The sequence below is a fragment of the Paralichthys olivaceus genome, chromosome 9, assembly GCF_024713975.1.
Source record: "Paralichthys olivaceus isolate ysfri-2021 chromosome 9, ASM2471397v2, whole genome shotgun sequence".
NCBI classification, from domain to species: Eukaryota; Metazoa; Chordata; class Actinopteri; order Pleuronectiformes; family Paralichthyidae; genus Paralichthys; species Paralichthys olivaceus.
This window is the reverse complement of record NC_091101.1, coordinates 8,387,100-8,409,531: the sequence shown is the minus strand read 5'-3', so window position 1 is coordinate 8,409,531 and position 22,432 is coordinate 8,387,100. Positions and strand designations below refer to the sequence as shown.

The following is a 22,432-nucleotide window of genomic DNA, read 5'->3' as shown; positions in this document are numbered from 1 at the left end:
GATATACAACAGACTTAATGAAAACAGCTTGCAGCATATAGAGCTTGGAGATAATTTAATAGACTTGCACTTTTAAATGATTTAAATACATCGAATATCCAAGCATTGTTACAATTGTCAGTAGTTGCAATAGTTTACAAGGGCAAAGGTATTTACAATGGTGTTTACAAGTGTTTAACCCTTTCTTCCTCTTCACAGATATTCATGCCTGATCTTCAAATTCAAGGGCTAACATTACTGCTCACTGAGTGGGAGGTTATTTAGAACTTAAGTAGGTAAACTCTAAAATGTCTAATCAGACATTCACCATGTCCACTGATGAAGTCAAGAGCACAGTTTCTGTGCCCCACAGAGGCATGCAGCTAGGCCTGTCCCCTGAGAGTCATTACAGTAACTCATCCATGTCCCCGTCACCTGACTCCGAAAGTAGTATTTCCAACATGAGTGACAGAGAAGCCGGCAGCTCCCCTGACATCAACATGCTAGAGTGCTGCCTGAATGAAGGATCCTTTGTGGATAACCACGACGACAACACATTAAAACAGGATGTTTTCTGTGATGTAAGCCTAAATCAAACGTTTATTGCCACACCAGTTAATGATAGCATGAATTTCTGGAACAAAAACTCGAGTATGATGAGCAGCCAAGAGACTGCGTTGGAGAAGTACCACACTTTTAGTATGAACACAGAGGATGACATTAACACTGAGATGACATCTCCAGACTCTGCTGCGAGGGAAAGCCACCTGAGTTCATGTGAGATCTCCCGTAGAGGCTCCACAGAGAATGATTGGCACTCTCTGAGTTCTGGCGAAATGGTGATGAGGAGCAACAGTTTTGGTCTGGAAGACCAATCTCTCCTAATAATCTCTTCCCTGGATGAGTCATCAATCTCTACAGCTGCTGGCAATGCAGCATTTCCCAATGAATCTAACCTACTGTCAACCACTCTGCCAGACGTGTGCGAAAAATCTACAGAAAGATTCATGGAGGAAAATGCTGGCCATCCATGTCTCGGCATGACTTTCACTCAGGCGGACAACTGGGAGCTACCCACTGAGGAAAATGATATGGCAACATGCAACGCTCTAGTAGCTCTGCCAAGTGAGGATGAAGGAGTTCTTTTCATGACCTTTGTCTGTGAACCATCCTCTGCAGATAGTGGTAAAGAGTCTCATTTTAGTAGTGTTGAAGCAGAGCTGTTGGCCCATTTCCCTGGAGCAATTACCCCAGAACAAGGGAAGACCTTTGTGTCCACTCTGTCAGCTGTGCAAGAAACTGACAAAGATATTAAAATGTCTACTCCAGTGCAAAACATTGAAGACAAGATACCCAGCCTCCCATCTTTTTCAGAGTCTCCCTGCACTGAAAATCCAAGCAGTCCAGGACTCCACCCTGTGAAACAGCCAACAGTCTCTGTCACTCAGAAACCACGATTGGCTGCAGGACTGTCGCCTTCAGCAAGCAAAGTCAATAAACTGGTAATTAAGAAGTTTACTAAGTCAGATTTTGGTTTCGTGAAATCTAAAGTCATGACAAGAGCCGTACATCAAATAGTAGTGCCAGGACCTGCTTCACAACATAAACCATCACAGGTCAATGTGACCAATAAACGGACTGAATCACAGAGAGCAGCAGCTGTCCGGATTAGTCCTGCCAAGATAAGGAGCAGCACTGCAGTCCCTACCACCACTAGAACAGTTTGTGATACTCAGAAACGAGTTAATACAGGAGCTGCCAGCTCGGGTGTGAAAACAATACAGTCATGTGGACATAGTGTTTTAGATGGCCAGGACAGGAGTAGAGCGTCCCCACTGGACCACCGCACAGCTGCCAATAAACATGCTTCAGTAATCCAAAGCTGTAATGGCAGCTCTCAAACAGAACAGGCAACATCATGCCAAGGAGCAGATGCCCCAGCACAGCATCCTGGCAACCAGACCTTCTGCTTCTCATCCTTAGAAAAATCCCCTGATGAAAGTGGCAAAACTGATCCCAAACCAGCTCCGAAAAAGGGTATGTCAAACAAAATTGAGGTCAGGTCAGGCTCAGCTTTAGGTCAGGGCAAGCCTCTTTTCCAAAAGACACGGCCTCGCTGCTCATCGGAGAGTTCATCATCATCTAGTAGGCCACCCAAAGAAAAGAGAACAATTTTAAGGGTTTCTACCAGCTTTACCATTCCTAAATCTGATAAGCACCTGGGCCAGACCAAACCAGGGAACCTGACCTGCTCTTCACAGAAAAACCGGGCCGTACAACCTGAGGCCACGAAGAACACTACTGAAAACACCACTAGATCGCTTAAGAAGATCAGCCTGGTGGTAAGTGTGGATGTACAATGTAAAAACAGAAAAGATTTATAAAGAATCCATTACCTATTTTCAACCACTGTTGATTTGATTTTCTCATAGCTTTTTTCCTTTAGACACATTAAGTAACACAAGATTTGGTTTGAGCTGATAGGGATCTGTTTCTTGTGGTATGAGCCTTGCAGTGACAGAACTGAGTGATCAAGTGACAGTTTTCTGTCTTTGCAGGCTAACTCCAGTACATCAACATCAGCTGGAGTCTCAGGTGATGAGAGTAAGGGCAGATTTCAGTTGCGACCATCTCCTAGACAAACAAAAGCGGCACCACCAGCCATCAGTCCCAGAGCAGCCACTGTGTCAACCAGGCAGAGGCAAGCAACCCTGACACCCCAGTCCAGGCAGAAGGGCATTACAGGTGGGAATCATCATTGCTGGACAGATTTGAATACACAGTGTTCTGGTTAATATTCACACCTATGATGGATGATCTTCCTTTGTCTCATAGAGGGGAAATTTGACCTGAAAATGTCTGTAAAGAAACACTGACAGTAGGTCACAATCAGTAAGCTCATGGGTTCTGTGACCTGCCAGAGGAAGCTAATGATTTCCTAACACTGTTGTGTAAACAGAGAAAATTGCATAAGAAGTCTATTTAATCCTGTGTATAATGGAAACAAGCATAGCAGAGGAGCTGACATACAGTACATGATTGTTCTGGAGGACTAAAGGGAACACTAGAGGTACATGTCACAGCAGAAATACAGTGATGTCATTATTTAAGGCTGTTTAGTTTTTTATACACTTACTATCTTGTGTCCAGCATTTCAGAAATAATGAAAATGACATATACAAAAATTACATCATTTTCATAGCTGTGTTCCACCAAGCCAAGCTGTGAACTTGAGTGATTTAGGTTGTAGTACATTTTTCTCCCCATCAGGGGGTGACATCAAACAGTTCTTCTGATAGCCCTCCCGATGAGCTCAGCTATGTTCAGCAATGTTCCACAGGAACAGTGTTGGATACAGATGTCACCTCCGGTCCCTTGATCTGAACTTGGGGATAAACAGCCAACTCCCTCTGTCCTACTGCTCCTCACAGTAAGAGGAGTCCTGGGGAAGGAGGGGGACTCTTCCTTTGATGGGAGGCCATCTGTACGGGTGGAAAAGAAAAGGGAAGGAAAGGGAGGTTTTGAGCTTGCCAACAGTGATTAAGTCATAGCACAGCATTTGAAACAAGCACACTGAGCACAGTAAGAATTTGAAATCTTCTCTGGCTACAGAGACAATCCACTGGGATAACTTGCCTTGCTTCAATCGCAACTTGTTTGTTTGTTTGTTTGTTTTAATTTGACATGTTTGATGTGAGTAGGATAGGTAAGTTTAATAAGATAAATATGCCTTCAGCTTTTAAATATACTTGCTATAACTCACTATTTTTGATATTGGATAAATGTCTCTAAAAGGGGGGTTTCATAGGTTTATGTTTATTATTATTTTTAAATGATCCCTAAATCCCTTTTACTTGTTTATTAAGCTTGAAGTAATTTGAACATTGTGAGCAAAGTGTGTACTTGTACTTGATGATTTTTCTGTTCCGTTGAATCTCAGGTAGTCAGAGAGGAGATCCATCCCTTGCCTCAGCACCAAGTGTTAAGTCCAAGCTAAATGGATCCCAACCTCCTCAGACTCCCACTCGTCCCTCTCATATGGGCCCTCCCCCTACTCCTTCTTCTAGACTACAACGCAAGACACTAGGGCCATCCAGGAACTTCACTGAGGCCAATAACTGTGGTGATCTGGGCGAAGGTGCTGGCAGCAAAAAAGGTGAGCCTAACAAGGATTGTTTTAGAAATGCAATGCTCTGTCCCAACAGGCTGCAACATAAAGATATAAAATCAGTTTGATACAGGCTATTGTCAATAGTCGGGCCACAGTTTTCATTGTGGTTTATACGAGCACATCTTTTGATGGAGGGGAGGGGCTGGTGTTTGACATGGCGACCCAGTTCAGAGATGTCAGTCTGCCCTGAGGCAAGTCTTACTCCATTTAATGCCTCCACATCTGCCAAGACGCGGCTTAGCGTCGTCAAACATTGTGACAATTTTCAAATTTCTTCAGTGAACGAGAACTTTTGAGATATATCAAGAAATTTCCAACATAAGAAATCTGAAAGAATAAGCAGAACTCTAAGACACATGTGACACTGTGCTTTGAATAGTTCAAACTTTGTGATGTCAATTTATTTTCTGACTGATAAATAGAAATTGCACTGTATGACAGAGGGCATGCTTCTACCCAGTGACTTCAATAACATGCAGGCCTGTGATTGGCTTAGAAGAACCTGTTTTCCAAACTGGGGGTTGCGTGGTTGTCAAGGCAACTAGTTCTATTCCACTCTAGTTCACACACAGAGTTGCCTGGAGGAGAGAGAGCAGACATACACTACAACTGATATAATTTGAGGCGATAAAGGAGCAGTTCTCTTATTCTCTCTCACATCGAACAGCAATGGCTGGTTACACTGGACTCCGAAGCTGCACTTGGACTGAATTTCCCACTTATGTTTTTAACAACTCCTCTCTGATGGCACACGGCAGTGTAGCATCCAGCTGTGATCTTACCCTCATGACATGTCTGCTCATTGGATCCTATCGCTTTTGTATCATCCCTTTGTTAGCTGTACTTAATGGACAAGATAGAAAGCTTTGGAGAAGTAAGTGAGACTGAAAGATAATTCACAACCAGGGTTTCCGTGGTGATGTCTTTGATTTAATGAGCTTCTGGATGTCCTCATCCATTTTGTGCAGAGGATATTAAAATGTGTTTGACATGCTAGATGCTCATTTAGTCATAGTGTTTTTAAATTTGATTCTATATTTGCATTATGTGCAGTGTTTAACCAACACTTCTGTACTTGACCCATACAGTTTCTGGAGGAGCTGCTTATAAACAAACCCCATTCAAATCTGTTGTGCTGAAAGCAAGACTGATCTCAACACCTGGAAAAAACACTGGACCAAGTAAGATCCTACCCTTACCTGCACACAAACATCCAAATGTTTCAGAAATTCAGACTTGGTATTTCCTTTATCATAACTTATACAAGATGGTGCCTCTTATTTTTTTGCTGAAATCCATTGAGCGTAGATCTTTATCAGATTTAAGTCTCCTTTTTTAATTCCTTTTGTTGAGTAACTGAATGAGACCACATTGATTTTTGCATCTTGTATCAACTCCTTGCATCATGATAAGGAAATGGCCTGTTGAGTCTCACCCGGTTTGAAAGTGATTAAACCCTCCCAAAACACTCAACTTCAAAACAAACTATTGTTACGTCTCGATTATAGTGTTGAGCTCATTTGATTTAGCCTGTTTGATGTTGATTTAATTAAATTACTTCCATATTTGGTGGCCCTTTTAACAGTATGTTTTATCAAACCTCTGTGAGTAAGGTTCTGACTTAAAAGCTGTCTGTAGTTCTGCGTTTTTGGTCATTTGACAGCCATCCTGCTACATCATGGGTCAGATTAACTCTGGCTTCTTTTCTCACCCGGAACTTCTGCTTGTAACAGCTTTGACCACAGCATGCAAGCCTGCTGCTTCCACCAGCAGAGGAGCTTCGAACTACACAGTCAGTCCTCTGAAAAGGACGTCTTCTGAAAGACTTGTTCGTCCACCTTCAGGTGGAGCTGGTAAGAGTTTTCTCTTCTTGTTTTTTTTTCCAACACAGTTCTAATATAATTGTATTAGTTTGACATATAACATGTATTCCCTGTTTTAATGATAGGATTACATGGCTTGATGAGGAGGACACAAATATTGTTTATGTAAAGAACAGCAAAAAATACAAATGTTTATTCAACCTTGATTGTTAATGCAGAAACCCCATTTAAAATCATCTAGTTTTCTTAATAGACCATATACATTGCGACAGACAATGTTATTTTTCAAAGAGCATTGTTCTCTTCCTCATCATCTCTGATTGTTTTACTCTAACAATATTTGCAATAAATAGAAATATAGATAACATTTTAGACTTGTTGAGATTGTGTAAATAGACTTTAGCACTTGCGCAATCATTCGCTCAGGCTTTATACAGTCCCATCAACCTTCAGCATTAAAGCAAAGCAACATGTATTCGGTGGTGCAAAATCAGGCAACACTTGTAGTGCCAACACAAAAGTTGTAATTAAAGGTGACTCAAATAAGCACATCAACATTTCCATCATCCTGTATTCTAAGAAGAGGCCAGTGTTTTGAGGTTTTAATAATATAATTATCATTAATCTATGAAAGTGAAGGTTAAAAGTTAACATTTTGGGGTTTGTTCTTTGCACAATCAAATATGCACATGTGGCTTGCATGCATCGGGAACATGTATTTTTATCAGAAATTACATATTCATTTTCATTTTCTGCTGTTGAGGATTGTTTAGATCTTGTGGTACTTTAGTAAACCAGATGTGGTTTCATTAATTTAGAAAATAATATTCAAGACCTGGTATGCTTGGTTTTTATTGTTGTTCCATCTTATTTTTCCATTTATTTGTAAACATAATCACACTAAAGGTATGTCATGTCTTGGCCTTAGTTGCTCCCTGCTCCACACACACAATGCATGTCTTTACACTCTGTTTTACGGAAATCAGATGAAAAATATGCTGTGTTATATAACGCATAATGAACCTGAACATTGTTTTGCGTCTCGAGGCTCACAGTCATAGCTGAGGACACATTTTTGAGCTGTGCCAGCTAAGCTTTTTAAAGCATCAGACAAAACCTTGCCTTGAGCACACTGTCATCTCTTGCCATGCCACTGCTGGTGACATAGGGACGCAGGGAAATAGAGTAAACAGGAGGGAGCATTGGGGGTGACATTAAATTCTCACTGGCTGCAGTGATTCTGTTAGCTCCTCCCATGCCCTTCTCTCACATCCCATCCCCCTCTGCTCCATTCCGAGCATCCTGGCTCTGCTACAGCACCGCCATCATCAAGCCCGGAGATGCTGCTTTGCTCTGCTCTGAGATTAATCTGTTCGGTGAAAAGCTGAAGCTTTGATTTACCGAGAGGATTAAGGGATTTTTCCTTTTTTTCTTTTTATTCCCCCTGCACCTATCAGATCTATCGGGCTGTTCCACAAACCGCTGGTCAGCCTTTCAACCTCTGTGTATTACAGCCTTCACAGCTTGGCATTAAAATTTGATCTGGAATACTTGCGATGCCTTCACTTTTTTCAAGGTCTTCTCAATGGAATAACTCTAACTGCATTTTATTGATTTATCTATTTTCTGCCTTTGCTCGTCCATGCTCCTGCCATCTAAAGCATGATTCACTGAGGCACACTATGGCAAGTGGTTCATAGTAGCATCAAGCGCCAGTGTTTGGGCACCGATAGCTGTGATTATTAGATTATTTTTTAGCTAAAAACTGTGACTGTCCTTGTTGAGAGATGTTATGGTCTCCGAAGCTCTCCCTGTCAAACATCCATGTGCGTCTGACAGTGAAGGGTTTACTCCGAAACATTCAGCTGCTGTCAGGATGCAAGAAGAACACTGTGGTTTTCCAAGCAGGTCTGTTTGTGATTTTTAATTACATTTTTGTGGTTTTTGCTCAGTATGATATTCATACCAATCAGTTGTTGCTTCTAAACTAGACCTGAGCTGTTAGCTGTTTCTGAAATCTATTTTGAGTGTGGCTATTTACTAGTTAGGAAAGCAGGAGGTTCATCTTTCATTTACCTACCTTGGTCACTAACACGTGTGACCCCAGCCCAAAATATTTAAGGGAACAAATCCTCAATTTAAAAACACCTTTATTCAAACAAACATTAGAATTTCAGCCTATTAACACATGTTTACATTTGAGCCTGGTTTGCTATTTATTCGTGGCCAACCTTTTTTTTACTACAATCTTTTTCTGATACCACAAAATGGATGTTGTCTTGCTCTCTTGCTTACTGGAACACCCAGTACTCCTGTTTCACCCTGAGAGGTACCAAGGTTATTTTGGTTCTTGGCCTCTAGGTTGAAACATGGGAACCTTGTTGTGATTGTTAAATAATATTGGCCTTGTGGCTCCCACATTATTTAAAGCATTTCTCTCCTCTTTTGAATGGTTATGACCATTTTCTGTTTAACTCTAAGTTTTATATGTGAACCAGAATGATCTCTTGTGTGTTTAAAAAAAGAAACATTTATGAAATTTAAAAAAATATTTAAAACAGAGACTCTAAGCAAGATGTCCTTGTATTTCTTTGTCTCATTAATTAATTGTATAATGCCCCATACATTGGTTAAAATGAGACAAGTGTCCAGTAAACGCTACTCTGAGAGTTGTTGCCTGATGTTGTGTAAACCAAGCACTGTAACAAATGAATGATTGTAAGGGGTCTCATCACCCATCATGCTTTGTGCTGTGGTGTGACATCTCCTTACAGCAGCAGAGCTCTGTGCTGTGCATGGCATCACTCAATCAATTCGATTAATTAATTAATTAATTATTTGCTATTAAGTACTCAAATTCAACTAGTGTAAAATTATTCTTCAGGGCTGAGAGCAGGAATGAAATAAACATCTGTCTCATAACAGTAGTAGGAACAGTAGTCAAATCGAGAGATGGCCTGTTCGCGTAAAGCTGTGTGTTTAGGAAAAAGCAACTACATAATTGTTAACACATATTCACAATTGTTTACTTAATTGTGAATATGTGTTTTCTGTTTTGTGGCTACATTAGATTTAACAGGGCAGCCCTCAGAGGAAATGATTGAATGAAACAAATACAGGATCCTCAACATCTTAGGTTTTCTCAGTGGTCAAGAAGCCAGCAACCTCCATCGACCATTTTGAATTATTAAAATAAGCGAGAGCATACATTTTTTAAATCGAGCAGAAGTATGTTCCTCTATATATAGCTGACTATATGGACTTTAAAAGTGATAACAGCGCAAATAGCTGTGACCCCACTTTTTTAATGAAGGAAGGGAAAATGCAAATGATGATAGCATTTCTCTGTAAGTTTAAAAGATTACAATATTTTTATGGTTGATGAGAAATCAAATTGCCATTACATATGGTCACATTACTGAAGGGTAAGAGATTGATATGCTTTTTACTAGCAACTGCTTAATTTTACCATCATATCAAGTTTCACCATCACATAAACTTATGTGATATTTGCACACTATGATGTGAATACTCTGTCACTCTGATGAGCTTGACTTTGACCTGTGTACAGGCATGTGTGTGGGACATTTTAGCTGTGATACTGCGAGAAGACACTGAGATGGTGTCTCTTTGCACAACCAGCAGAGGGCATCCTAGTTTAGAGAAACCATTTAGGTCAGGTTCCCCTCCTAACTGCAGTATCATTAAAATGATAGGAAAAAAGATTTGGCTCTGTGTCAAGAAATTCTATCTTAACATATCATCAATATGTATATGATGTAAGAATTAAAATGTTTGATCAAAGCATAAACATGCAAACCTCAATTTTAAAAGTGAATTAAAAATCTGATGATACAGTCAGGATTTAGTGATCTGTTTTTTTTTTTTTTTTGGCTTCAAAATATATAAAAGTAATTATGTACAATTTTGTGCTACAGTAGAAAGCTTGAGACTATACGCACAGTTTTGTCAGTTGTACTATCCATCTGTTTGCAATGCAGTTTTAATATTTTGTTTGCTTTTAAGGCGGTTCCTGTCTTTTATACTGAACAGTTTACTTTGAGAAACAGAGGACACCAGATGAAACTCGTGTGGAGTTGAAGTTCACCTCCAGACATGGAGCTGTATAAACTAAAGTTAGTTTAGCAGACAGGCAACATGTAATTATTCAAACGAGTGCTATTATTACTACCTTGACTCTAGATTTAGCTTTTTAGTCTGTTCCCCCTTACTGCTTCAGCTCACTTTTTCAACCCTCCTTTAGTATTGATATCGTCTGCAGTATTGTGTTGCCCCGCCCAGGCCAGTGTGCAGAGAGCTGTTCTCTCAGCAGCTCCAGGATCAACTGTATGATAAACAGGAAAGAGAATTCCTCTTCTTAGACTCAATACTCTTATTTTGAAAAGCATCCAAGTAGCTGAAGCATTATTTAGCTCAATGAGATGTGTAGACCTCATAGTGACACGCTGGTGTTATTCTGGGATTTTATGATTTCCTCAATTGATACCCTGCTTATTGCATCTAAAGTTAACTATATGATGTTTCAGGTTTGGCAGTTCATAAGAGAAATTATTATAAATACAATGGAAACGAGTGTGGAGTATGTCTTGTGTGTATCTTTTTTGAGTAATCTTGACTTGCTCCAACATCTGTCATGTAAAGCAGCAGACAGAGCTGAGTATCCCCGCAGGCTGCTGCTGGTACTGTTTATTCAGGTCATTAAAGCTGGTTGTACTAATACTCCAGTTTTCCTATATCAAGGATAAGACCTTTATTCACTTGTCTCCAGTGTATAGGGGCAATGTATTTGTAAAGCTGATGTAAATCAAAACTACAGCAGCATGGCTTTGCTACAATATCTGTCCCCTCTTCCCTGTTTCTGCAGAAAATTAGATTATAGATTAAATAATAATATGAAAAGTTAATTACCTTTTAGAGGATCCATTTTTAAGTCTTGGCTGTTGGAGGAGCAGCACTGCGAATCATCAGACTGACTGACTGGACACAACAGCTCTAAGCTGCAGTGTCCCGGACTTTGACACCGGAGCTTTCTCTGTCTGGGACACTGACATAATTGTATGGTTTGGGTGGTTCTGATTTTAGACCAGCTGCAGTGGTTATGTAAGGGGTTATGATGATGATCAACACATGTCCTTTCACAGTGGACAAAAGCAAGAGCAAACCGAAGGCCGCCTCTCGCCAGCAACACCCTCAGCAAAAGCCATCCCAACCAAGCCGGAGTCATGGGCCTCCGGATGTGGTGCCACCGAGTCTTGCCAAAGGTGAAAGAAAAGACCAGAGCACCCAGCAGCTCAGAGGACGTCTCGCCTCCAGTAACTGCAGATTTGAGGCACTCGCGATTGTCTTACAGCGAACTTTGACTGAGGTAAGAATTTTAACTTAAATAAATGTTTTTACTTTTTTATTTTACGTTTAAACATCAAATACCTTTTTCATGTTTAGCAAATTAATAAATGAAGATGATTTACTATACACTTATATGGGGATCACATATTTTCACCCCATTATGCAGAATATTCAGTTCTTAATTTCACAAGAAAAAGCAACTAAACAGAGTAAGAAAATAGCACTGAAGGATACTCTTGATCTCAAAGTCTGAATTTATCTTTGAATAACTACTTTGGGTTATGTTGCAACATCAGATCCTATGTGTTGATACAAAAGAAACCAAATGACATTTCTATTCGCAGCAATAGCATGGAGAGTAATAGTAAGGGTATGAGAGGCTACACACGAAGACATAATTAAACAAAACAGCTCTGTTGTTGCCATCCACAGAAGTAGTCATTGAGAAATTCTAGTGTTTTTTAATTATTACTCTGAATTTGAGCACTTCAGTAAAAATGTGTAATGCATCCTACAAAGAGGTGTCATGATCTAGTTAAGTCTCATTATGTCTGATATCTAATTCCCTTTTCATAATTGTATACCATATTCAGATGGGCAATCTTTGCCGTGACAGTTTTAAAATATGGATATTTAAGATTTATGTGGGTTAATGATTTTTTTATTTTTTTTTAAAGCAGTGCCATGTGACTGGCTTCCAGGAACTAGATGCCCCACAGGATTATTTTTCCCACAGTACATTACAAACAGGCTTATCCCATCAGCTACCCTCCATTTTACCCCAGCAACAGTACATCTCACAGTATGATGCACTGTTGTCAAAGCAAAATTATGATGGTTGAGATTGACCATTAAGTATCCGTGCATCACCAGCCCTACAGTCTAAATATAAGTTAATTATACAATTGAATTACGTTGACTAAATGTAATTACTTAAACATATCTACAGTTTCATGTGAAGGGAAACAAATCCTAAATATCTCTTTTTCCCCAAGTAAATAAAATGTGAAAAGCTATTTCTGTCCTTCCAGTAACCTTGGAAATGTGAAATATTTTTACACCATATGTGTTGTCAGTCCGTCATGAAAATTGAGTGAAAAAAATAAAATGTACCATCCAACTATAAATGAATTTAAGACAGATTTCAGTACAGTGTTCTGTCAGTGGTTCAAGGGGAACCAGTGGTTAGTGACTCAATCAGTGTGTTCCAACATTCTTTTAAAAAGTAGTGGACATGAGCCCTCGGCAGCTTAGAACTATCTCAGCTGTGATACAGAAAGTCACTCGTGCATTATTTCCTTTGGCCTAGATTACAGCAGCTCCCTTGGCTCCCAGCTTGTTCTGAGTTTGACACCAGACACATCTCTTGTGGAAAGCTCCAGTTGTGTGAGAGTTCATATCAGTCCAATATAGTCTCAGTGAGCTTCAGTGAATTCTCTTGTCCCTTAATTTCTACTGCCATTGCACTGCCCACTGACAACAAAGGTTAAAAAAAGAATGGTATTCTGTTTATGTACTCAAGTGTCTAACTTCTGTTCACATGTGCTCCTCATGTTTTCAGGAGCCAATTTAGGCACATTTAGCCTGTTCTAACCAGTAGGAACTTTTTTTTTTTTTTTTTTTTAGACGAGTGTGGAGGGATACTAATGGTTATGTACAGTCCTTCAAAACAATGATGCAGTGTGTGATTTCCAATCCCTGATGTTTGACTCATCTCCCTTTGTTTGACTGGCAGGGTTGTGAAACTGATTGCATCAGCTAAAATTAAGAACACTGCATGTTTGTTCCTCTCTGACGACCTCACTGACACAACTTTAAATACAGCATGTTTCCCTTCACTGCACCCCCACCTGGAAGCAATAATTCTACTTGACATAATTGGGCACACTTAATATTGGCTTCATTAAATCTCAATAGATCATTTCAGAACACAAAATGTCTAAATGTGTGTATCGGGTGTATTAATGGGTAAGTGTTTGCATGTAGAGCACAGTGGTATCAGTGTCTGATAAGTGGCCACTTGTCAGACCAAGAATAGGAGACTAGATGACTAGTGACCATCACAATGTGAGAACGCCCCAGCTGTTGACTTGATATGGTTACGAACAGCAGTCAAACACAAATCCAGGACTATACTGAGTGTGGAAAGAGACACTGGGCCAAACATGATCCCAGCTTTGATACAGTATACTACACAGCTTAGCTTTAGTGAAGAATATCATTAAAAAAATCATGAATTTACCTATGGTCAGTTGATGCCTATAAAAAATGTAATCTGGAATATTAGTTGGATATTGGTCAAAAAGAGGCACATCATATTCCCCTGTTGTAGTGTCATAGTCTTACTCACACAGAAGCTGGGAATGTGATCTGTCACAGTATCACATATTGTAATGGAGAGGTTACATCATGCAGCCTTATGGTCTGACTGTATTGTAATGGTGCAGAGGGTGAGGGGGTAATTTAATGTTGGTTTGAATGAGTGGTGGGGGTTGGTGGTAATGAAGCCTCTTCATGTATCCCCTGGGAAGGTCACTGCACAGAATAAGACCCAGTCCATGAGCCTGATGTCTGACAGGTCTGTGCAATTTATATGTTTGCTCCACTCATATGTGCTGTCTTAAAGTGACATCACCTCGCTGGAGAGAAGGCTGTTCTCATACGCAGTGTAGCCTGCCCCTTTTTTTTTTTTTTAGGTGTATTACGGTAATGCACTCTGCAGTCACTCTCCAGCCAGGGAAGCGGCTTTTCCAGTCCTGCCTTCGATGTTGTCAGAGCAGTCTAGAAGGAGGTGTGTGTATGTGTGGAGGTGGTGTGTCCACCTGGACCACTGTCTGTCCTGGAGTACTGGGTCTCCATAGCTGGAGGGGGAGACTCCTGCACCCAAGCCTCATCCTGAGGCTGGATCATGGGCTGTTCTGGCAGCAGAGCGTGCCTTAGTGCTCCCTGCGCTGCAGAGAGGGTAACTGGCTTCTACAGTGTTCTATTCTGCAGTGAGGTATATAGATGCAGACCATGTTAACATTAGGACAGGGTGGAAAATATTTTGTAAACTGATCAGTGAAGTGATGTTTGGCTCTTTTTTCATAATTAAATAATGCAGGCTGTGTGATTCACTCTGTAGTGTATGGGGTTGTTAATGTGAGTCAGCATAGTAACAGAGAGTAGACCAAAAAACAGTTTGTGGATGATCTATGCGTCAGTCTGAAGTCTATCAGGAGCACTGCAGCTACAGTCTCCTCTGTATGGCTAAACTGAGACTGTAAAGAGGTAAGGCTGAGAGAAGGCATGTGGTATGACTGAAAACATGAGTTGAATGATAAGTTTTCTTTTAAACCCCCTACCCTAATCCTTGCTGATGGTTTTTCTTTGTTAGCTGCTGCTCTGCCTTAGAGTATTTGCATTTGGCAGTTAAACACAGTATATTAGCCAGAAAACTGGATTCATGCGATACTTATTTGTTAGGGTGTTGCCCTGACAGAACCTTTCCTCCCAATAGTTAATTTTATTTTCAAATTCATAATTCTGCAGCTGTACTGAATGTGATTACTTGAGGTGTGCTATGTTAAAATTAAGATCCCTAAACATTTTTGAAATCATCTTGAGGATCTATAGATATGTGACAAGAAAAAACCTGACTAGAGATTTACATAGGGCCACATCTCCAAATTGTCTTTACTCAGATCAATGTCATTTTCCCATACTGCACCTACATTGTTTAATGCACTTGAGGTGCTGCATTTAAGTTTTGAGGCAGTGGCAAGCAATTTGCATTTTAGATCAACAAATCTTGGTCTAAAGTCATTGGCACAATGTTTCATTTTTATTTTAAGGACGCTTTATGAAAATAGTAATGCATGTTTACAGGCAGGTGCACAATGTCCATACACTGTTGATAAGCAGATAGATGATCTACTTGAGTACAGATATACAAGTGTTCTCTCTTACTCCATGGCAAATCTGCACTTATCTGCACTTACCACCGAGGTGCAAGGTCACCAAGCTGTTTAAGGAAATGGAAAATTGGCCAAAGCACGCCCATAATAAATTGAGAGACTAAGGACAATCCTTTTTTTTGTACTTATTTTCAGCTGCTGTTCTAGGGACAGTGGATTTAGACATGGCCTAATTAAAATAGAGCTCTTTTATGTTTGGTTTCATCAAATTCACCACATAAGTAAATTATTCAAAGAATAAAGGTTCTAGGGATATTTTATTATATGTACTGATAATAGAGGCAGTTCTCAGGCTTGTTTAGGATGGATTTTAGGATTAGATGTGTTAAGTGGTCTAGGTGAAGGTTTTTAAGGTCCTGTAGTTTTTTTTATATGTTTACGAGGTTGTCATAGTCAATTAGTAGCTTTCAGAGTTCTCCAGATGATTAACAACATAAAAGATTTTGCAGTGATGTGTTGGACAGTGTTCTTCACCACCATCAACAAAACTGTTTATCCTTCCAGTAGAGCTCAGTGTTCTAAAGGCTCTTGGTGGAACATTACTTTACTAACACCCTTTGGTTTATTTTCCTTTAATTCTTCCCCGTCTGTATATAACTGTTTACATTTTTCTCTGCAGCGTGATGAAGCCACTAAGCAGTGCAGGGAGCTGTCGCAGGAGCTGGTCAACCTTCGAGGAGATCTAGGTAAGTGAGGTCACCTTGATCTCACACAAGCTGTGTTTACAGTGGTTATCAATGTAGTAAGAACTCCTGCTACAGGGTTTGATTTAACTGCATCTTTCGTGTTTTTGTCCTTTTGCATTACTCAGTTTACATAACTAAGTAAGGATGTTGCTATAGACAATTAGAGAAATGCGTTTTTTTCTGTTTTTCCAACACAGCTGTTGGGTTTGTCACTGGTATGTGGTTGTTTACTTGGTGCACTTTTGTGGATGCTGTGAACTGATGCAGTTATTGATCTGAGTCATTGGTGCTCAAGGCATTATTCCAGCCTAAATTTAATCAAAATTCCTCTACACTGGCAGTCATGCTCTTGAATTAGTTAGATGAGGAAATGCAATCTTTATTTCATACTAATAAGAGTCATCAGTATTAAAGAGACAGTGTACTGCCTGAGAGTGGTTGGTGCTGTTTCAGCTTCCCTTCTTTGATTGAGCTGATATCTCATTTCTGTTTGAGGTGAGGACTTACTCGTGTTTGCTTATACCAACTCAATAGATTTTCCTGGGGGTCTTCCTCCACTTGTTACTTGTTTTGTCCTCTACTGAAAATCGCATATCTATTTGACAAGGTGTGTGTGTCTGTGTGTGTGTTTTAATCGTTGCTGCATGGTGTCAGCCTGTTCCCCAGGGAGTGGCAGACTGACCTCTGACCCCACACAGGAGGGGCTCCCGCTGGTGGAATGCCGCCCCAATTGAGGCCTTGTGATGGCCTGGGGACAGCAACACATGTTTTATGTCTATGTGCTGTCACACAGAACAGCACATGCAGACACATGTAAACTCACACATGCACTCGCACAGCAACTCTTATCTGTGTTACTTGAGCGCAGTAGTGTTGTGACTCCTCCTCTCCCTCACAGCCTCGGGACTTCCACATGACTGCTCTTATATGCTGAGCTCGGTTTTGTCTGAGCTTTAACACATTCTTCACCTCGGTAAGGCTGTGAGACTATACTGTCCTCAGATGGACCTTTTTGTATAATGTGTAGTAAAAGATGTATTGAAGTCCTGGCGCTTTCTCATAAGTCTGCTTTTAGTTTATTTACCTTCTCAGACTGCGTCCCTGCCTGCTCCCGGACTCATCTTACTACTCATACAGCAAATATGGTCGAGGCTTATGCCCCAGCCTGAAGACTGATTCAACAACACTCCTTCTGTCATCATTCCTCAAATGTAAAATTGCAACTTGACCTGTTTTAACATCTGCATTATCTGTGATGTTCCAAAATCCCATCATCCTGCTGCCTGTGGGCTAACCTGTATATTAACTGGATGCTCCTTTTTGTGGAGTGGATGTAGACTAGAAAGGCTCATACGACCAGATCTCTGTTACATATGGTTGCGGAATGCTGGGCTCTGTTTGAGCTGTACATGTTAACGCATGATAGATAGCCTCCACATTAGCTTGGCCTCTGTCCCTGGATCTGTTGCAGTTATTCCAGCCTGGGTAAGGTGGATCTTAATGCTTATGCAGTTATTCACTGGCACTGTGGCCCCTCATTTAACTATGCAGAAGCAGAGACTTATTCCAACAAAGATCTAACACAATGTTAAACCATTTGTGTGTGAAAGTTTTATTTTGCCATGATAAGTTGTGAGAGCAGTGAATGAGTAAATATACCTACCATCCCTGTTGTAGCAGAGCAACATCTGGATTTAGTATTTTACACCTGCTATTGAAGTTATACGCAGTTCTAAATAGTTGTGGTTTATTGTCAAACCTTGTATTTGAGACCAAATGATGGAAAGTCACCTGCTAAACATGACAGTATTTTTTTCTTGTTGCACAAATCAGACTCTGACTGAGACTAGAGAGTTGCCAGCTTCTTGGCATCAAGTGTTTGTGTGCAGCCACTTAGACTAGTGGCATGTTTTGGAGTTGGTCTCAGAGCAGATATCAGCACATGATGATGCAAACAGTTGTGAAATGGTTAGTCTAGAACTAATAACCCAATAGCCTCCTTTTGCACATTCTTAAAATTGGCAAATTACCAGCTGTAAAAGGAAAATAGTGTCTGATTTTATAAATATTTTACCTATAACACTAGATTTGTCACTATATATTTATCTAAAAATAACTGTATTGTAGTTGTAGTTTAGTGCAAGAGCCACTTCGATCTTTTTTTTTTCCGCGTTTGCATCAATGGCGACTTTGCAAAACAGAAGCTCTTCAGTGGACATATCAGATTTCTTACACCAGTATTACCCATTTTCCTCAGATTGCTTTTGTATTTAATGTTATAGTCAAGATGTGGTAATTTTGTGACTAAGATGAAATGCTATCTCTTTTTTCTTCAGTTTGCTCCATCCATTCCTCTGAGTGTTTGGAGAGGGAGAAGCAGGAGTTGCGTGTTACTCTGGAGGATGCTGTGCAGAAACTGCAGGAGCAGCACCAGAGAGATGTGGCTGAGCTGGAGCAGAAGCTTCAGGCCTTCTACCAGGTTGAGTGGGACAAGGTCCACATCACCTACCAGGAGGAGGCTGACAAGTGCAAGACTCTCATGCAACAACAGGTTTGTTACCACTTTTGTTGTTAACATTTTACTATAGGATTTTTTATGATAGTGTATGTGTAAATTATTTATGTTGCATTATTTACTCTTGCCTCTGAGTCTATATCAATATAATCCAATTAAAATAAGAGGCAGATGTGATTGTGAGACCTGAACGTACACATCTCCTACTCAAGGCTCCACAGGTGCTCTGTGACATGGTTCAAATGTTGCAATCCTCTGGATTATAATGGGAGTTATATGCATGGAATGTATTGAACTTAGAACAGACCAAAACTGTAAACACTTCTTAAGGAATTCTTAATCCATTTTACAGTCATGTGAAGGGACTGGGGGGACGGTAGGTGTGTATGTATGTGTATGTACTGTATATATGGATATGTGTTTCTGTGAATGGATCAGTGTACTGTATAGGGTCAACAAAACAGAGTTTATTGTCTAATTCTCATGTTTTCTTTTCTGTTGTCTTAGAAAGGCCCCATTAGGGATGGGCATTGGAAATAAACTGTTGCAGTGCATTTGTCTATGTATTCAATTTCAACACACGTTCTGTGCTTCAGGTGAAAATGCCAAGTACTTCCTAATGATCAACAGTGCTGTGGGTCCAAATAACGTGTACCATGTTTTTTTTAAAGATGGGAGAGCTTAAGGCCAATCATGAAGCCATGCAGTTGGAACTACAGAGCAGCCATGCAGAACAGCTGCAGTGTGTTAAAGAGCAGTATGAAATGTCACTGGAAGGTGAGTGGACAGGACTGACACAGAGTATTCAAACTATATCCTCTTATTAGAAACTGACTCCAGCTGGGATTAACTTTGGATATCCTGCCTAACTTAACTAATGAATGTACATCATAAATATATTATTGCATCAAAACATTAAATTATGTTTAACTTTGACCTTTATTGAACAGACTTTTCTCAAATATTTGGAATGTCCTAATATCTGTACATTTTTCAGAACTCAGGAAAGTTCACATTCAGGAGCTGCAATCTTTGGACAAAACTCTGAAAGATACCGAATCTTCTCTATCTGTAAGTTCATTTTTTTCAATGCCACAAGAATAAATTATGATTTGTCACAACTAGTGCATAATAACTTAACTCAGTGACTTTGTGTTCCTCCACAGGGACAGGTTCAAGAGCTGACCATGGAGAACAATGCCCTAATAGAGAAGCTAACAGCAGAGGAGAAGAGGAGGAGGGAGCTAGCTGAAAAGAGTCTGGTACTCTTATCTGTGTGCTTATTTTAGCAGAGGTCCACTTTAGAAACATCTCATGACTCTGAGGTTGTTTATCCCTGAGGTGGGAAAACCATGACGCCAGTGATCCTCATGCAGATAGTTATCAACAAAACCAAAAATCATTGCATGTTTTCTTGAAAGACTTCAGTAGTTTTCTATTAGATCAGTCAACCATTAACCTTTCTTTATCATGTAGATTGGTGTGAGCTGCAGCAGCAGTTTCAACTCTGCTGCATCACTCTGCTGCCCCTTCTCACTGTCCACATTGTGCGTTTTAATCTTCCCAGAGTGCTGTTGTACAGCAAGGCTGCCACTCCTCATCAGTGTTGAGTGGCCTGTCTCACATACTCAGCATTCTGGCCTCAAACAAACATCGCTTGCAACAGATCAATGCTATATACTGACCATTTGAAAACTAATAGTAGTCAAACATCATTTACATGTTTGTAATATGAGTCATTATCCACAGTTTTAATGTCCCTCTGAGCCCAGAGCATTAAATATTTTGTCTGTAATGGATGGCGTCTTCTGATGTGAGGTTCTGGAATTTATGACCACATGACATTTATGCTGCTTGCTGTATTAATGTGCTCATTTTTGAGGTCATAATATTCCTTGAACATCTTGACTCTACAGAAAGACTCCCACACCCTGTATCTGGAGCAGGAGCTGGAGAGCCTCAAAGTGGTGCTGGATATCAAAAACAAACAGCTCCACCAGCAAGAGAAGAAGCTGATGGAAATAGACAAACTGGTGAGAACTGATGTACAAGAAAACGATTTCTGGGCATCAAGACAAGCACTGCTACTGACATTAATAAAAAAATCTTTGAATCAATCAATCATTCTTTCTCTTTTTTCCTCCAGATGGAGAAAAATGTGAAATTGGATGAGAACCTGAAGAAGGTCCAGCAGGAGAATGAGGACTTCAGAGCTCGCATGGAAAGACACGCTGCGTTGTCAAGGTAACCGTTCACCAGATGAGCTCATATGAAGTGATGGAATCTATTTGTCTCTGACTCCTTATGCATTAATAATCTTTTGACTGCCTGCATTCAATTAAGTGCTTTGCCATAGACCACCATTATTTTCCAAAAACTATTGATTAGTGATTCACTGGGTGACATGTTGCTTCATTATTGTGCACTTTAGCTTGGTTCTAATTTTGAATAATGTTCTAGTCCTACATACTCTGTCCTGCTGCTGTGAATACTCATTATTAAACCAAATAACTGGGGTCTGTAGCACCTTTCATACCTGCCTTCAATTCAGACTAAACTGAAAAGTCTGACGGTCCAGACCAAAAAAAGTAGGCGTGAAAGCAGAAGTCTGACCCAAATAAATCAAATCCTTATCAATATACTGTTGAGCACTTTTGTCTGTCTCCAGATCATTTCTTAAGTTGTTTGTTGTGTTGATGCTTCACAGACAACTGTCCACTGAGCAGACGATGCTGCAGGAGTCTCTGCAGAAAGAGTCCAAGGTGAACAAACGTTTGTCCATGGAGAACGAGGAACTGCTGTGGAAGCTCCACAATGGAGATCTGAGTAGCCCCCGCAAGGTGTCCCCAACCTCCACCTCCCCCTCCTTCAGCCTTCAATCACCTCGCAGCTCCGCCTTCTTCTCCAGCCCCCCTGTCTCACCCAGATAACGATGGCCCCCTGCTTCCAGGAAGCAGACCATCACTTGTGAGTTATCCCTCTCAAATATGGAGCTGTGTTTGTTTCCTGTTCGTTTAGCAACACAACAGCCTGACCCTAGCTCCTACAGGATTGGATGAACTCTGACACTTTCTGTACAGAGTCGCTTGAGACATTAATTATTAAAAAAAAGATGTTGCACAGAAGCACTTATACGCAAGGCGTCCTTGTTCTTTGCCTTTCACTTCTGAAACTATGGATGAGGGAAACGAAATCTCAGGACTTCTATGTAATCAAACACTATTTTTGTTAACTTTCCTTTCCTGAAGCTCACGCACACAGTATGTTTACGCCCGTGCAGATACAGCCCTGTGGTGTGAGAGGGGGCTTCTGTGTCTGTGGAGACCACAGCCATGTTTGAATAGAAGACACTGTCCTCTATTCAAACACTGTCCCTCCTCAGAGAAAATATTTCTATCCTAACTACATATGAAGTTGCTTCTGTTAGATTCCTGCACCATTTCTCACAGCTTAGTGCTTAAGGGCAACAGATAACCTGTCATATTACTAACATCCCTCTGTTGGTCACTCAGTACACCAGTGCTGCACATGCCCCTATCTAAACAGAGGAATGTTCACACTCATATGCAGGCTGTTCTGCCCATAGTGCTCATTATCTTTTTTTGAAAGGTCAGGATTTATCTATATCGACAGTTTAAATATCATCTCTGGCCTCAAACATCTTTTTTTCACGTTTGTTTGTTTGACCAAGGGACCAATTCAAGTCTTTGTGCATGTGTTTGAGCCTTGTCAATCACCCGTCACTGAGCCCTCCTCCTAACGCAGCTTTAATTCCAGGGTCTTTGCAAATAGTTAAGCAGAATAAGCCTTGTACATGTCAGATACACTGCATATTGGAAATGTCTCAAAAAGAGTATTTTGTGTGGAATTGATATTATTGGTGTGTTGAACCAGTTTGAAATATGCAAATAATAAAGTCTTGTATTAAACTTGAA

At 40.3% G+C, this 22,432-nt stretch overlaps 1 protein-coding gene and 1 long non-coding RNA gene across 6 annotated transcripts; one reads left to right on the top strand and one right to left on the bottom strand.

The window, feature by feature from the left end:
- Nucleotides 1–40: 40 nt before the first annotated feature.
- LOC138411504 (uncharacterized) lies at nucleotides 41–11,045 on the bottom strand. The gene is made up of 2 exons (XR_011244137.1): nucleotides 10,903–11,045; nucleotides 41–3,461 (listed from the first exon to the last, which is right to left on the bottom strand). It is a non-coding gene; the product is annotated as an uncharacterized lncRNA (long non-coding RNA).
- mtus1a (microtubule associated tumor suppressor 1a) lies at nucleotides 288–22,432 on the top strand. Of its 5 annotated transcripts, XM_020081292.2 has the most exons (14): nucleotides 288–2,321; nucleotides 2,538–2,724; nucleotides 3,920–4,135; nucleotides 5,239–5,331; nucleotides 5,884–6,003; nucleotides 11,136–11,359; nucleotides 15,916–15,982; nucleotides 18,319–18,533; nucleotides 19,169–19,274; nucleotides 19,495–19,568; nucleotides 19,664–19,759; nucleotides 20,414–20,530; nucleotides 20,644–20,741; nucleotides 21,205–22,432. In XM_020081292.2, exons 1-14 carry the CDS (start codon nucleotides 288–290, stop codon nucleotides 21,425–21,427), a joined length of 3,870 nt encoding a protein of 1,289 aa, XP_019936851.2. In that variant the 3' UTR covers nucleotides 21,428–22,432. The 5 variants fall into 5 exon arrangements, with proteins under 5 accessions (XP_019936851.2, XP_069388130.1, XP_069388131.1 ...); XM_069532029.1 differs by lacking the exons at nucleotides 288–2,321; nucleotides 2,538–2,724 and adding an exon at nucleotides 3,560–3,685; XM_069532030.1 differs by lacking the exons at nucleotides 288–2,321; nucleotides 2,538–2,724; nucleotides 3,920–4,135 and adding an exon at nucleotides 4,778–5,024.